This window comes from Platichthys flesus, chromosome 7 (assembly GCF_949316205.1).
Source record: "Platichthys flesus chromosome 7, fPlaFle2.1, whole genome shotgun sequence".
NCBI classification, from domain to species: domain Eukaryota; kingdom Metazoa; phylum Chordata; class Actinopteri; order Pleuronectiformes; family Pleuronectidae; genus Platichthys; species Platichthys flesus.
Genome location: NC_084951.1, coordinates 5,993,867 through 6,007,427, shown reverse-complemented (window position 1 = coordinate 6,007,427; position 13,561 = coordinate 5,993,867). Strand labels below are relative to the sequence as shown.

Sequence of the window (13,561 nt, the reverse complement as noted above, 5' to 3'; positions counted from 1 at the left end):
ACAGTTACTTTGAAACAACAATGTGTAGCAGTTCCTGCCATCTACTCTTGAACCTCTTTTGGTTTAGTGGCGGTTCTAGCTTTACTCTACTTCACTTCATTAGAATAGAATGTGGCTCAGATAATGTTGGGGGCGAGAGTTACATGATCTTACTGGGTCGTAAAACGTAAGTGTCGGTCAGGCTGCGAGACTGAACGACACTCTTGTTTATGCTCAGCAGTAGCAAACTGTTCTGTTCAGTTCACCGACAAGCATGAGAGGTGAGATTTTAGCGCGTTCCTGCACAGCACTGACCATAGACCGTATATAGCATGTGTAAATAATTTCCCTAAGGAAGAAAATGTCAGAGTGAAATCAAATATGACTGGGCAACTGATTGATTTGATCATTGTTCAACAAGTCGATATTAAAGCTGCTGTGGTCTGAATATCGATTTCAGGCTCTGGGCCAAGTCAACTGACAGAACATTGTCCACTCAATGTTCTTCCTTATGTTGATTATAGAGAGAATCAATTATGGTACAACATCAATAACTTTTTACAACTGTTTGGATTTAGAAAAGTTAGCAACATGACAGGAACAGTGGAAATGAAAGATGCCTAAATGTAACAATACTTTAAACTTAAACAGACAACTGTCGTAAGTGTAAAAGCAGCAAAAGGAAATGTGTAAAGAATTTCCAGCTATCTTGTGTGTGAAAAGAAAGAGCACTGAACTGGAAATATGTCATCTCTCTGCTCTCAGTGCTTCTATTTATTCTTGTCTATCTAAAACGTCAGTAACAAAAATCACTATTTGCGAGAAACATCTGAGTTTTTCCCTTTAGACAGAAGCGCACATTGATTGCAGACTTGTACTTCCTCCATGTGTAGGCAGATACCGATGGGCTTCAGGTTATTTGATGGAGGAGTAAGAGAAAGTCAAATTAAATTTAAGCAATGACGAGGCAACGTGATACAGCGTCCCCAAGGACAAACTCTGAGCCATCAATAAATAAGATAAGAAGAAGTGCATCAGAGGCTTGCTGTGGTTTGGCACATTCTTGTACAAAAGTGAAACACACAAACAAGATGCGCGCACACACGTTTTGCTCAAAATAGTTGGCCAGGGTTGATGACTAAAGCTCTATAAAGGACTGATATCGGTTTTAATCATTTTTGGAGGATCCTGAAAAAGGATCTGACCATTTCAGGAGTAAGATAAAAAGCAGTGAAACAAGGCTGCACTGAAATGAGAGGGAGTATAACTATCAGGACTTCAGAGTATCATTAAGTATCATCCGAGATGAAGTGTAGTGACTTTTGAATCCTGACTTACTCTTTTGTTTTTTCCCCAAATGTGCTATCATGCACTGTCGTACTATAGATGTCTTAATGATCAGTGGCTGTGATCCCTGAAAATCTCACAAAATAATATGCACCCACAGCCTCAGACTCTCTCAAAGAATTATTCTTGGCCTTTGTTCACTGGTGGTACACAGCTTGGTTTCTCCAGCTCTGCCTCCAGATTTCCAACAGGCAGATACAATCTATAAAAGAAATCTATAGTCTTCAGCAAGACATTTTCATACTTGACTAGGGAACAGATAAGTCTTATAACCAGTGTTAAAAGATAAGTCTGGTTACTTCTAATTAATTGATTTTGTTTTTTAATTAATACTATTAAATCGGTAAAATGGGGATTTTGAGGAGTCATGTTTTATGAATAAAACAAAGGCGAATAATAACCTTGGTATATTTCGATGCACATAATGGAAGCTGAAAGAAAAAGAAAACAACAAGCAGCATACTTTCTGCTACTACTAATTTATTGCAAACTTTTATTGTATACCATACCCTCAAATATATCTATTTTAATATATCATACATAATGCACAAATACAGTTACCCTATGCAATTGTCCTGTGCCACTGCAGTTTATTCAATTCAATATTTCTGAAAATATTTCCCTCTGAAGTAAAAGGTGTATAATATTTAAATATTCTCTGTATTTCTATTACATTATTTACTTTCTATTTCTTTGCCCATTTTATTCACACACATTCTCAATCTTACTCACTGTTGCTGTAACAACTGAATTTCCCTAGAATGGGACCGAAAACGTTTTTATTGTATCTTATATAATTTCTTATAAGGCATTAATATAAGATGTCCCTATTACAGCTGACATCATAATTTATTCATCTGCACTCATGCGATCAACTGATTGCACCAGTGCAAGAAATGTACTCACTTCCGAACTATTTTACCTTCCTTTCCACAACTTCACTTACTGATTGAAGGAACTAATGATGCGATCTTGCTTTCACTTGCACTGATTAAGCAGATGATCAGACAGAAGATTGACAGCAGCAGCAGGGCTGAATACTTAACACATCTCAATACTAATATTCAAATATCTTTCTCTTTCATGAGGAAGTAATAGTCAGAGGAAGTAACAATGTGTTGACCCAGTCACAGCGCAGTCATATGCTTAAAAGTCACAAGGGACTCAGAGAGTGTTGGAGCCTTTCAGTCCAGCCTGATGTCTCCCATCTCTGCTTCCATCACTGTAAGCTCTGTGGTTTGGTTCAGTCTGGGTTGTTTCCATCTAAATCTAAAACATCAACAGCATCAATATAACACTTTTTAATGGGTTGAATGATGTAACTGAGATTGACATAGAAGATAAAAGAATAAAAAATATAAAACATAAAAAAATAATAAGCCATGATTTTAAAGAGTTGGAAGCTGTGAGGCGCTGGAGGAGCAGCAGCGATGCGCTCTACACATTTGCTCACCACATGGTCAGGTTGATGATCGCCACCTCCATCATATGGCTCAAGTGTATCTCCATCTCTGAGGCAGAACAATCAATGACCTTCCCCACAGTAACAGGCTGCCACCTGAAGGGACTTTCTCTCACACAGTAAGCCTTTGTGTTGTGCCCGACCTCACACTGGCTCACGATACACAGGAATACCCACAATCCTCTTGGATTCAGAGAAAATGCAAAAGTTTTTTTTAAGAACCCAACTGAGGTAACCATCAAATATGTCCAGAGAAGACAGTGGTGGTCACACAATCTATCATTCAAATAGAGCAGGGGTTCTCAAACTTTTGCAAGCTGGGCCCCCCCAAAGCCAGTTCCCTCTAGGAATCTGCTGACGAAGCAGAAGCAGCACGTCTCAGTTGTCGGGACAACTAATGTTGTTCGTTCTCTCCTGAAGCAATTATTAACATTGTAAAGGCATCACCACACAAACTGAGACAGACTTTCTTATTAATGGAAAATAATTGATCAGTATTTTACAAATTCATATTATTATAACACAAGGCCTTAAAAAGCTGGATACTATATTTATATTTCATGCCAATGCTGTTCTCTGATGGTTTATTCATTGAGTAGCAATGACGTATGCAGTGGCAGAGAAAATTACCCAAGTGGTTCCAAAAAATGCTTATTTTGCTGGGAGGCACATAGCTGTATATACACTCACCAATAATTTCTTCAGGAACTTCTTTTCTCCCAAAACAGATTCAGTTCTTTACGGCACACAGGACATTGGAAATGTTTGAGGATCTGCCGATTTCTACACTGCACATCCATGCTGTCAATGCATTATCATAACGGAAGTATGTATCCATCCCATCACTAAGGGCCTTAAATGTGCCAAACACCATTCCCCACACCATTGCAACACCAACAGCCGCCTTGACTGTTGACATAAAAACAGGTTGGATTCATGCTTGTTATGCCAAATTGTGACTTGACAAATCTATAGCCTTATCAGGAATCCAGATTCAGACCAGATTATGTTTGTTAGTCTTCAACTGTCAAGACTTTATCTACTGCCACCTCACATTTTGTTTTTTGGAGGACAGGAGAGGAACCTGACATGGTCTCCTGCAGTCGTAGTCCATCCACTTCAAGGTTGGACATATTTATCACAGTTGGTTATAAGAGTAAGCTCCAACCAGAAATCCTACTACCCTCAGTCACAGAGAACACATGTTTTCTCCATTCTGGTGTTTGATGTGAGCATTAAACAAATCTCCTGACATGCAGGATTTTATGCTGCCACAAGATGGCTGATTGCTTAACTGCATTCAATATATAGACTCACAGGGTTTATATAAGTGTACAAGTATACAAGAAGTACAAGCTGGGTCCCAATTCAGGGGCCAGATCGCTCTGGGGTTGTATTTGGAGACTGATGGAGTAACAGCAATACTGGACTCATTCTGAAAGTTTCTCCAAACCCAGCCAAGACAAGACATACGTCTCTCCATTCCTGAGCAAGAAGGGTCCAGGATAGCAACCTACCCCTAGGAGTCATTGCTTGCTTACGACGACGCTAGCTCTGATGGCAGCTCAATTTAGCCAACAATGTAATGGTGATGGTAAAAAAATGCAGGTGATGCGATAGAAAATCCTTTGTAGAACAGACCATCTTATTTCAGCTTCAGCCTTATGTAATCGTCTTCTGAGGCCTGCAGCCCCTGACTTGGGACATAGCCTTAGTACTCTCCACATAACTCCGCCTAGAGAGCCGACAAGAACTGATGAATTGTGACTGATTTCAAAGTGATAAGTGATCATTTCAGCACCTGAATTGCTCTGCTTGTGGCAGGCTCTGAAGTTGCTGATACCCTGCTATTGTTTGTTTTTTACCAGGCTGAGTATTGTGTATTTTTTGGTCTCTGCATCCTGCGAAGGCTTTTACGCTGTTACACAATGAGCAGACCTGCCGGACAAGTGAGTCTCATTAAGCACGTATAATTCAATTAAATCACTTACACGTAAGGGAGAAAGAGAATGCAACACTAATTGAGTGGGTCAACCTCCTGTCTCTTGTATGGCACCCACACTGTTAATTACTTCCTTCCAGTAATAAACCACAGTCACATTACTGCCGTGGCATTTGGCCCCATGTGTAAACTTGCTGCCAAATATCAGGCAGCTGTAAAGGCTGGACACTCACAGCAGGGATCAACTGTGAGAGTAAACCAGTAGATCGTAAAGCTGGGCATACACTGTGCCCCTTCACATGTTCTTAAATTCCACCTCACACTGTACGAGTAAATTGTCTGAGATGGAGAGAAGCTCACAGTTTTTGAGCTCGCACCGTTCGTCCCCCTGGCCCTTCTAGACCAGCTCTGGACAGGTGTTGTTGTCAAAAAAGAGGGAGTCGTTTGTTTGTTAAAAAGTGAGAAACATGGTTCCTTATATATGATCATATGTGTATATAAGCATCTCTAGATGGACACGCAAGTTGCTTGGAAGACGTGAGCCATTTGGTTAAGCCACTTTGTGGAAAGAAAGAAAACTACATTTGAGGCTACTACCTAGCTTAGCTTGCATATCTGGCAATTTAAGAGACGTGGTCCAATTTATGAAAACGCCTGTGAAAAAGTACTCAGATAATCTGATGAGAATCACTTTGTTCAGATATATCAGCTCACATAATGGCCAGAGAAACATTCTGTCATGCTGTAAGTTCCTGGATGGTAGTGAACATGTTGTCAGATAAGAGGTTGTTCAGTCAGTAGGTTAAAGTCTGTATGAAAGAGAGTTGTCCATGTAGAGTCTTGTGTTTTTCCTCGATGATGATGATTAGACAAGTGGCAGTTAGCAAGGCAGGAAACGGCCCTGAGAGGAGTGATGCTGGTGGGGGCGGATTGTGATACTATCCAGGCGGAGTGGTTTGAGTCAAACTGACACACCACCGAATTACCAACCAGGGATATGCACTTGCTTTAATTTGTATGTAGAACATGTCCAAACCTTTAATTTCACACTCCTTATATAATTATACTATATGAAACCTCAGGATGATCAAAGCCTATAAAGGAGATTGTGTTTGCATTTGTTAGTAGGATTAAGGAATCACAGAAGTACCGTTGTCTATCAGCAACAATTTATGTTACTGCCAGTGATCAAATCGATATAAACTTAGCCCAGACTGAATGCTGCCACATGTGGTTGCTTGGTCCTCTATGGGTGCTCGAGAACCGGACCACCAATAGACTTTGTGCATGTGCTGTTCTCCTTATGCACTACAGAGATTCACATTAATCCAAAGATTACAACTAAAATTAATTTGCAAACTTGTCTCGCTGCTGCACCTTAAACTCTTATTACTTGTTTAATTAAATTATAATTCTTACTTCCCCTGTTTCTATTCCACCATTTTAAGTCTTTAAACGTTGTTTTTTTTCCCGCTGTGGAAAAAATCTCATCATATAGTGCAACGTACTTGAATTAAGTTTTAAACCATGAATCTCTACTGTTCCTCTTACATGTGCTGTCTGTGGTAGGTAAGGCTACAGTTCTTGTTGTGTCTCTCCAGCTGCGGTGAACTTGACAACAGGGTGAATATATAATCGCCTCCGTTTATGTTGGCTAGATCGAAGGAAAGACTCCTGCACTACTTCTCCTTGTCTGTACTGGGCAGAGCCCAGATGTTATTCAGGCTGACCTCACATCTGCAGTCATTCAGACATTATCAGCAGGGCCTCAAGACCCGCCTGGGAGAGGAGTTCGACAGCTGTGATCTCCAGCCGTGATTTGTGAAAGTGTAGTATAAATCCTGATTATCCGGCTGAGTTGGTGAAACATTTGTCTGAGTAGGTTTCATTGGCTATTGACACTTCCTCAAAAGTGAAGCCAATCTGTCTCGATCTTCCCCTGGTGGTTGGCTACAGTATAGGTCATAAACCCTGCCTCCTCCATGTTAGTAAATAGGACATGAACCTAAGTAGAAAAGTCAAAGTACACGTCAAAAAAACTTTAAATCACGTGGAACTATCCCCCTGATCGAACTATACCTATAATCGCCAGAAGATGAGTTTGTAAAAGGAATATTTTTGAGTCATTTCTGGATAGCATGTGTGAGTGGCGATACGTTGTCTATCTTTATATACCTTCTATCCTCTAGGCTGTCAAAAGCATAACACTGCTTTCCTGTTTAGAAGCAAGAAGACCGTGGTAAACATAGAAAACTTTAAAATCAGGATGAAAAAGGGATAAATGTCTAGAACTTGTAACAGAGCAATTTGGATTGTGAAGTGTTGAGAACATGCACTGCCTGTATTAATCTTCACAAAGCTTTTTGGCTTGTCAGAATCTTTCTAGGGGGACAAAGGTACTTAGTCTTGGTGTCATCACTTCCACGTCTTAAACTGTTCCATGTTCCATATTTTTCTGTATAGCCTTTTCTGCCACACATTTTGTTCTGTGACAGGAATCAGTGACCGACCTTATTATTATTTAATATGTGATAAAACACACAGAAGCTGGGGATTTAGTTTCTCCTCCTCAGAAAAAGTAGTGTCCACTGATCCCCTGAGACAGGCAGTTATTTTTGTTATGTTTAAGACATAGACGAAGATGTCGAGAGCTTTCGAAGAAAAGTACCGCTGCCAGTGTCTACTCTCTGTTAACAAGAACATGTGATCTCGGGAATGGAATTAAAAGATTCCGTCCTGCTTCTGCCTCTGCACAATCCATCACCTGAGCACTCTGTTCCCGTGTTGGTGTCCAAGCCCAGCTCCTCAGACAGCGCATGTCTGAAAACAGCTTATGAGTATAAAGTGTGGACTACGTTACATATTATTAATTCATTATTTTGATAATGTCAGCATGTAGTACGTCACTACTGTTTCTTCTAAATATATATATACATACCAGATTTGTTATATTAGTAAGGCATCTAACTATAGGGTCCGATGGGCAAAACTCGACACAAACTATATCAATGCATGACTCGTATACACCGCACACTCATTCTACTACTGAAAAAAGACGTGTTAAATTCTTTAACTTTGAAATCCCGGTAATAATACGATGCATTTTCCATCTAAAACAATGTGACACAATCAGCTGTCCCAAACTGAGACTCACATCAAGCTGATCACCAAAGCATTGATTATAGAGTCTGACAAAATGCCTGCACACTTCTTTCGATCACCAACATCGAATGACACACAGAAGGAGTGCGAGCTGTCATGACATAAAAAACAGAAATCTGAAAATATCCACCACCATTGCATCATATAAAAAACAGATTCTGGCAAAACTGCTGGTGCTCATAACCAACTCTGTACTCTCAGTTAACCAGGAGGGATATTCTCCTTCTGACAGTCGACATCTTCCACATAGTGCTTCTGTGAAATGTGCAGTTAAGGCAGAGAAATAAGATTTTTTAATCCATCAAATCATCAGTAATTTGGTATGTTTCCTAAGCACCTGCATTCTAGAAGACAAGAAACCTGGTTATGCCTTAAGCCACTGATTGCTCTTCATTGTGATTGTCTGCTTGGTGTGCTGGAGCTTTTCAGTGCAGACCAAGCTACTTTAATGTTTGCATGAATCTGTAATGCCACCATAACTAATAGGAAAGAGAATTTTATATGTTTAGCTACATTAGCCACAGGGCAAGGTCTCCATTCTTTAAGAAATAACGTATTCAATTAGCAATGAGGTTTATAGGCTATAGAGTTAACAGTATACATGAACAGTTAAATGGGCACCTCACCGAATTAGAATAAGGAATTTTGTGTGGATGTTTGGATATACAATTTACCCCTCTGTAAATTGTAGCCTCTGGTTTAGAAAAATCCTTGCTCTGCCACCGGCTATTTTTAATCTGAACACAAACGTGCATGTCATTTGACAGGTGGCCTTGGCTTTAAGAGGATAATATCCTTTAAAATGCACAGTCTTGCAAGTTTCCTGACTGTTAGACGTTGTTGACGTCTTTTTTAGAAGTTTCCCTAGACAAAATTCTCTTTCATTTAGGTTTAGGATTGCAAATTTAATCCTACTCGCGATACCAAAGAGAACAATAATCTTTAACTCTTGTGTCTTCTCTGAGACTCTATGTGACGGGTGAAAGCCACAGAACTTATTTCAGTGGTAGACTAGGTAAATACATTTTCAGGGATGGGATTTTTGACCCTTCCATTGTGTTCTCACTCCCATTGTGTTCTCACTCTGAAAGCCTCCCTCCCTTAATTCCTCCCTCTGTAAATTTTCCGACGCGTCACATACTGAAGGCCAGACAATCTCACATCCTGACAACCTTCAACCTTCCCTTTTCAATCTATCTCTAGTCTATGTCCTTTACTGCCCCTTTCCAATTTGTATCAGCAGTGTTGTCACACACTAATAGGTCTGACCTTCTTCAGGTTATTTACCAGTACAGGAGCAGAGTAAAGCATCGTTTAGGTTACTGCTTTTCTTGCTGTGAGAAAGTATAAATAATTATCGACTTGATCTGGTTTTAATTGATAATAATTTATTCTTTGAAGCAGCCAACAATGTTCTTTTAGCAGCAGAATTCCAATGCAGATTCAAAGAGTTTATACATACCAGGATCTGACTTGGAGAACGTGTCCACATCCAGGAGATTCCTGTGAAAACAGAAAAGGTGAAGGTAAAAATGTATTCTTTCAGCCATTTGAATTATTTGGAAATGTTCCCCTTCGTTCTTTGCTCTACAAAATGTCTCTACAAAGTCTCATCTAAGTCCCTTAAGGGGCAGATTGAAATTGTTCCCAAATCACTGTGAGAACTGACCATCTCATCATATTGTGCTGCCGAACCTAAAACAAAAACAAGTCAGGCTAATGAAGACCTTAAGGAGGAAAATGAAGAAGAAGGAAGAATAAATAATTGAACGAACTCCCCACTGTAAACAATGCCGCCATATGAAAGTGATTCTGGTCCTTGGACATACACTGTGTTTCTCTTTCTACTAATTCCAGTAATCTTGGAACATCTCCAGAGCCATGTGTTGCTCCACACTTGGCATGCGTATTGTTAAGGGCCCAAGGAAGAAGAAGGGGGAAGTAGCAAAATACTTTGATGTAACTGTAAAAGTAGATTTGTCAGTCATCTCTGCTTTTTTGTTTTAGAGGGGAATTTTCTCCTCGACAATATTTTGTCCTGACACATCTTTTCTTGCTTTATCTGCATTTTCCTGTTATTACCTAAAATTGATATTTTAACCAAGAGTGGTTTAAGTTGTAGTCTTCAAATAATATGAATGTGTCATGAGTCACTGTTTGCTTTGCAGAGATACAGCCAGTAGAAAAAGTCTTCATAGGGGAACTTTTGCTTCCATACTTGAGTTCATTTCAGAGCCTCTACTTTTATACCTTCACTTGAGTAATTTTCGCTTGTGTCAATTCCAACATGTAGCTGTACTTCAACTTGGGTAAAGAATTTGAGTACTTTTTCCACCTTTAAAAGGAAAAGCAGTGTCACATTAGATTTATTAATAAAGTTTGAATAAACAGGGGATAACCTAAGTGTATCAGCTGTGGCTGGGCCTCATCAATATAAAGGACCGTGTGTTCACAATAACAACAACTGATTCTCCAATTCAGGGTCCTGAGTCAAACTCTAAATAAACTGTCATACCATCAATTTAAAAATATAGTGTGACTGATTTAATTATTGATCATATCGGTCACAGGCTTCTGTTAAATACTGGCAATATTTGAAAATAAAATTTTTTTTTATCTCACATAGTGTCATGGATGTGATCGCAAACAAAAATCCAATGAAATATTTAAAAAATGTGGCACCTCAGTATTGCACTTCCATGTGCAGTACGAAGTTTGGTTGGTTACATTAGAAGACTTGATTTTAAACAATGTATAATGCATATTTAAAGGGGACACAAATGTTATCGGTTTTACAATTTGTTTTATGATTTATCTGAAACATTCTTATCCTTTTTCCTAACTTTCTAAATTAGTTAAGGACAAGATAAAATGTAATGAACTAATAAAACACTGTTTTGGTTAAAATTCAGAACGAGTGTAAACAGAAAGAAGCATTTTCTATAGGATTATAGCAGAAAAACATGATAATCTGCGAGCCAGCATCAAATTACGAATAGTTGTATGTGGGGATATTTAGTCTGTTCAGTCCCCCGTTATTAGACAAAGTCCCACACGTAATCCCCTTAAAACCACAAGGTCTCATGTTTTCAGTCATGAATTAACATATGAATAACTGGGTTGTAGAGGTGCTGGTGGTTCTGACCAACAGGATCAGGTTAGCTTTCTTCTTCTGCCCTGTCTTTATAGATACCCAGCTGCTGGCTCATGCACATCTTCTTATGTAACTAAAGATCTCACAGAAAATCAAAAAAAAAAAGCATGAAAGAGACCAAGAAGTACACAGGCACTCACTAGAGTCCTTCACAAATCCTTCTCCTTCTTATAATAGAAAAATAAAGGCAAAGAAAGTAGTCTGATGATCCAAACCGCACGAGCTGCGACAACAAAAATGTCTCCATTTTTTCACATCAAGATCCAAACAGTATTTTCTGGGAAACGGAGTAATACAAAAAAAGCTGAAGCCATGAAAAAACAAATCTGCTCCAGAATTTCTTGTTTCCATCCCTCATTATAAGCAATATTTTCATTGTGAGAGGTGTTTATTATGTATAAATATTCTCTTTATTCTTATTTTATCCTATTGGCTTCTCTATTGACTTGTCTATCTCATTATGAATCTCTGCTGTAAATGAGGACTGTGAAATCAATAAAGTTTTATCATATCTTATAACTTGCAAATCAGTAGTACTTTTGTGTAATCCTGCTAAAAATGTTGTCTCTTAGTACCTCCACCAACAATCCTACACATGACTTTTCTCGTTCTTATAGTAGGACTTTAAAAAGACAAAAGAAATTGATCTGATAAGGATTTATTAGTCTTTTTAGACAATTTAAATGTAATGGGTTCTTCCCAGGCCCAGGCACCATCCCTTCTCAAAGCTTGTGGATATTGATTTAGAAGTTTTTTGAGTAATCTTAATTGCTAAAACAAACAGAAACCGGTGAAAAATCACCTCCTTGGCAGAAGTAATTAATATATACTGCTGTGCAAAACAATGACGTAAACTTAACGTCAATACCAAATGTCTGAAATATCATTTGGGCTGTTTTTAATATTTAGGGGGAAATGTCACCCATTTACTGTATCTCATGGGCTAAGCCTCCGTCAGAGGTGTCACAGGTTTGGGCTTGTGTAACTCAGGTGTGTGGTCACTTCCAGTCTAGCTGATCTCAGGAGAGACCATACTGGAGCAACAACCATTAATTATTCAGGAGCAGATCAAAAAGGCAGTCAGAACACCACCAGGCAGCCAGGCAGCCAGGCAGGATGACAGTCGGCACAAACCCTGACTGAGTTCCTGTGCTCTGTCAGTCAGTTGGACGGTCGGAGAGCAGAGCAGCCAGAGCAGTCAACCATTCAGCCATGTCGACCTGCCACAGCACACCAACAAGCGGTCACATGTGAGCTGTTGAACACATTCCACTGCTTCATGCATTAGGTCAGCCATAGAGCACAACCCGTTGTGGTTGCCTGTCCTGTGAATATCATCTGTTGGGGGTCACTGCATGGCGTGAAGTAAATCAGGAGCCAGTTCCATAAAGGGTGTTTAATCACTTTGATGCATAAAGGCGGCAGGTGATGAACCAGTTACAGATATCTGAAGGCAAATGTCAGGCATGAAACACAGCGAGGGGTCTGCCCACAGCACCTGATCTATACAGCTCTTCAAATAGATAGATAGATAGATAGATAGATAGATAGATAGATAGATAGATAGATAGATAGATAGATAGATAGATAGATAGATAGATAGATAGATAGAAAAAAGACCTTACCTGCATGATACGGTAACTTCTATTTTAGTTGCAGGGACTCTGGTGTTGAGAGGGTCAAATTCCCCTATTGATGCCATCATCTCGACTCAACAAAGACGCATCAGCCAAGAAAGAAGAACCAAACCAAACTGATCATTTACAACAGGACTGTGTTTGCAGTAAATCCATTGTCGAGGTCTTCTGGAGTACAGCGCAGCGGAGGAGAGGAACGATCAGAGAGAGACAGCGAGGACTGGCAGAATGAGAGAGACGGAGAGGGTGAGAGGCGGTGAAAGTTGGTGAGGCAGATTTAAAGTTCATCCATCCTTCATGCGCTCACGGTGCGCGCCCCGCGTCTGTCCGGTGACAAGGAGGAGGAGGAGGAGAGCGCAGCCAACCGGAGGCTCCGGCAACAGCACAGTGCTCTCCTCTCTCTCTCTCTCTCTCTCTCTCTAGCTATAGCTCTCCGTGTGTGTGTGTGTGTGTGTGTGTGTGTGTGTTGGGGGGGGGGGGGGGGGGGGCATGTGCGTGTGCGTGTGAACTTCTTAGACCGTTAACGAGCTTGTTCATGGAACGTGTTTCTCGGCTGAAATGTGCAAAGATTGGTCAGTAATACAACGTTTCTTTCCCATACATGTTCTTTCCTCCTCCTCAGCTGGAATTTGAGGCTATGGCTTAAGCTGTATATTGACGTGTTTTTAAAATATATGTTTAAAATAAATGTGCCTTTCAAAGTCAAGAATGGATTAACAAAGAAGATAAATCCTCAGATAACATCTGAGAAATATTACATTAAGAGGCTGGTTGATAATTGTTAAATAAACGGATCCTGTCAGCATCGTTTGGTTTCTGGTAACTGTGGAAATAATGCACCTAACATGTATGGTGCGATCAGTAGGTCGATGTGTGTC

General features: G+C 39.8%; 1 protein-coding gene across 1 annotated transcript in view; it reads right to left on the bottom strand.

Moving 5' to 3' along the window:
* The window catches only part of LOC133957297 (copine-9-like), a 70,598-nt gene extending 57,621 nt beyond the window's left edge, over positions 1-12,977 (bottom strand). The window contains exons 1-2 of the mRNA XM_062392799.1: positions 12,672-12,977; positions 9,355-9,395 (exon numbers count right to left, since the gene is read on the bottom strand). Of these exons, the coding sequence (XP_062248783.1) occupies positions 9,355-9,395; positions 12,672-12,751 (121 nt within the window). The 5' untranslated portion in view covers positions 12,752-12,977. The remainder of the gene's footprint in view (positions 1-9,354; positions 9,396-12,671) is intronic.
* Positions 12,978-13,561: the final 584 nt, after the last annotated feature.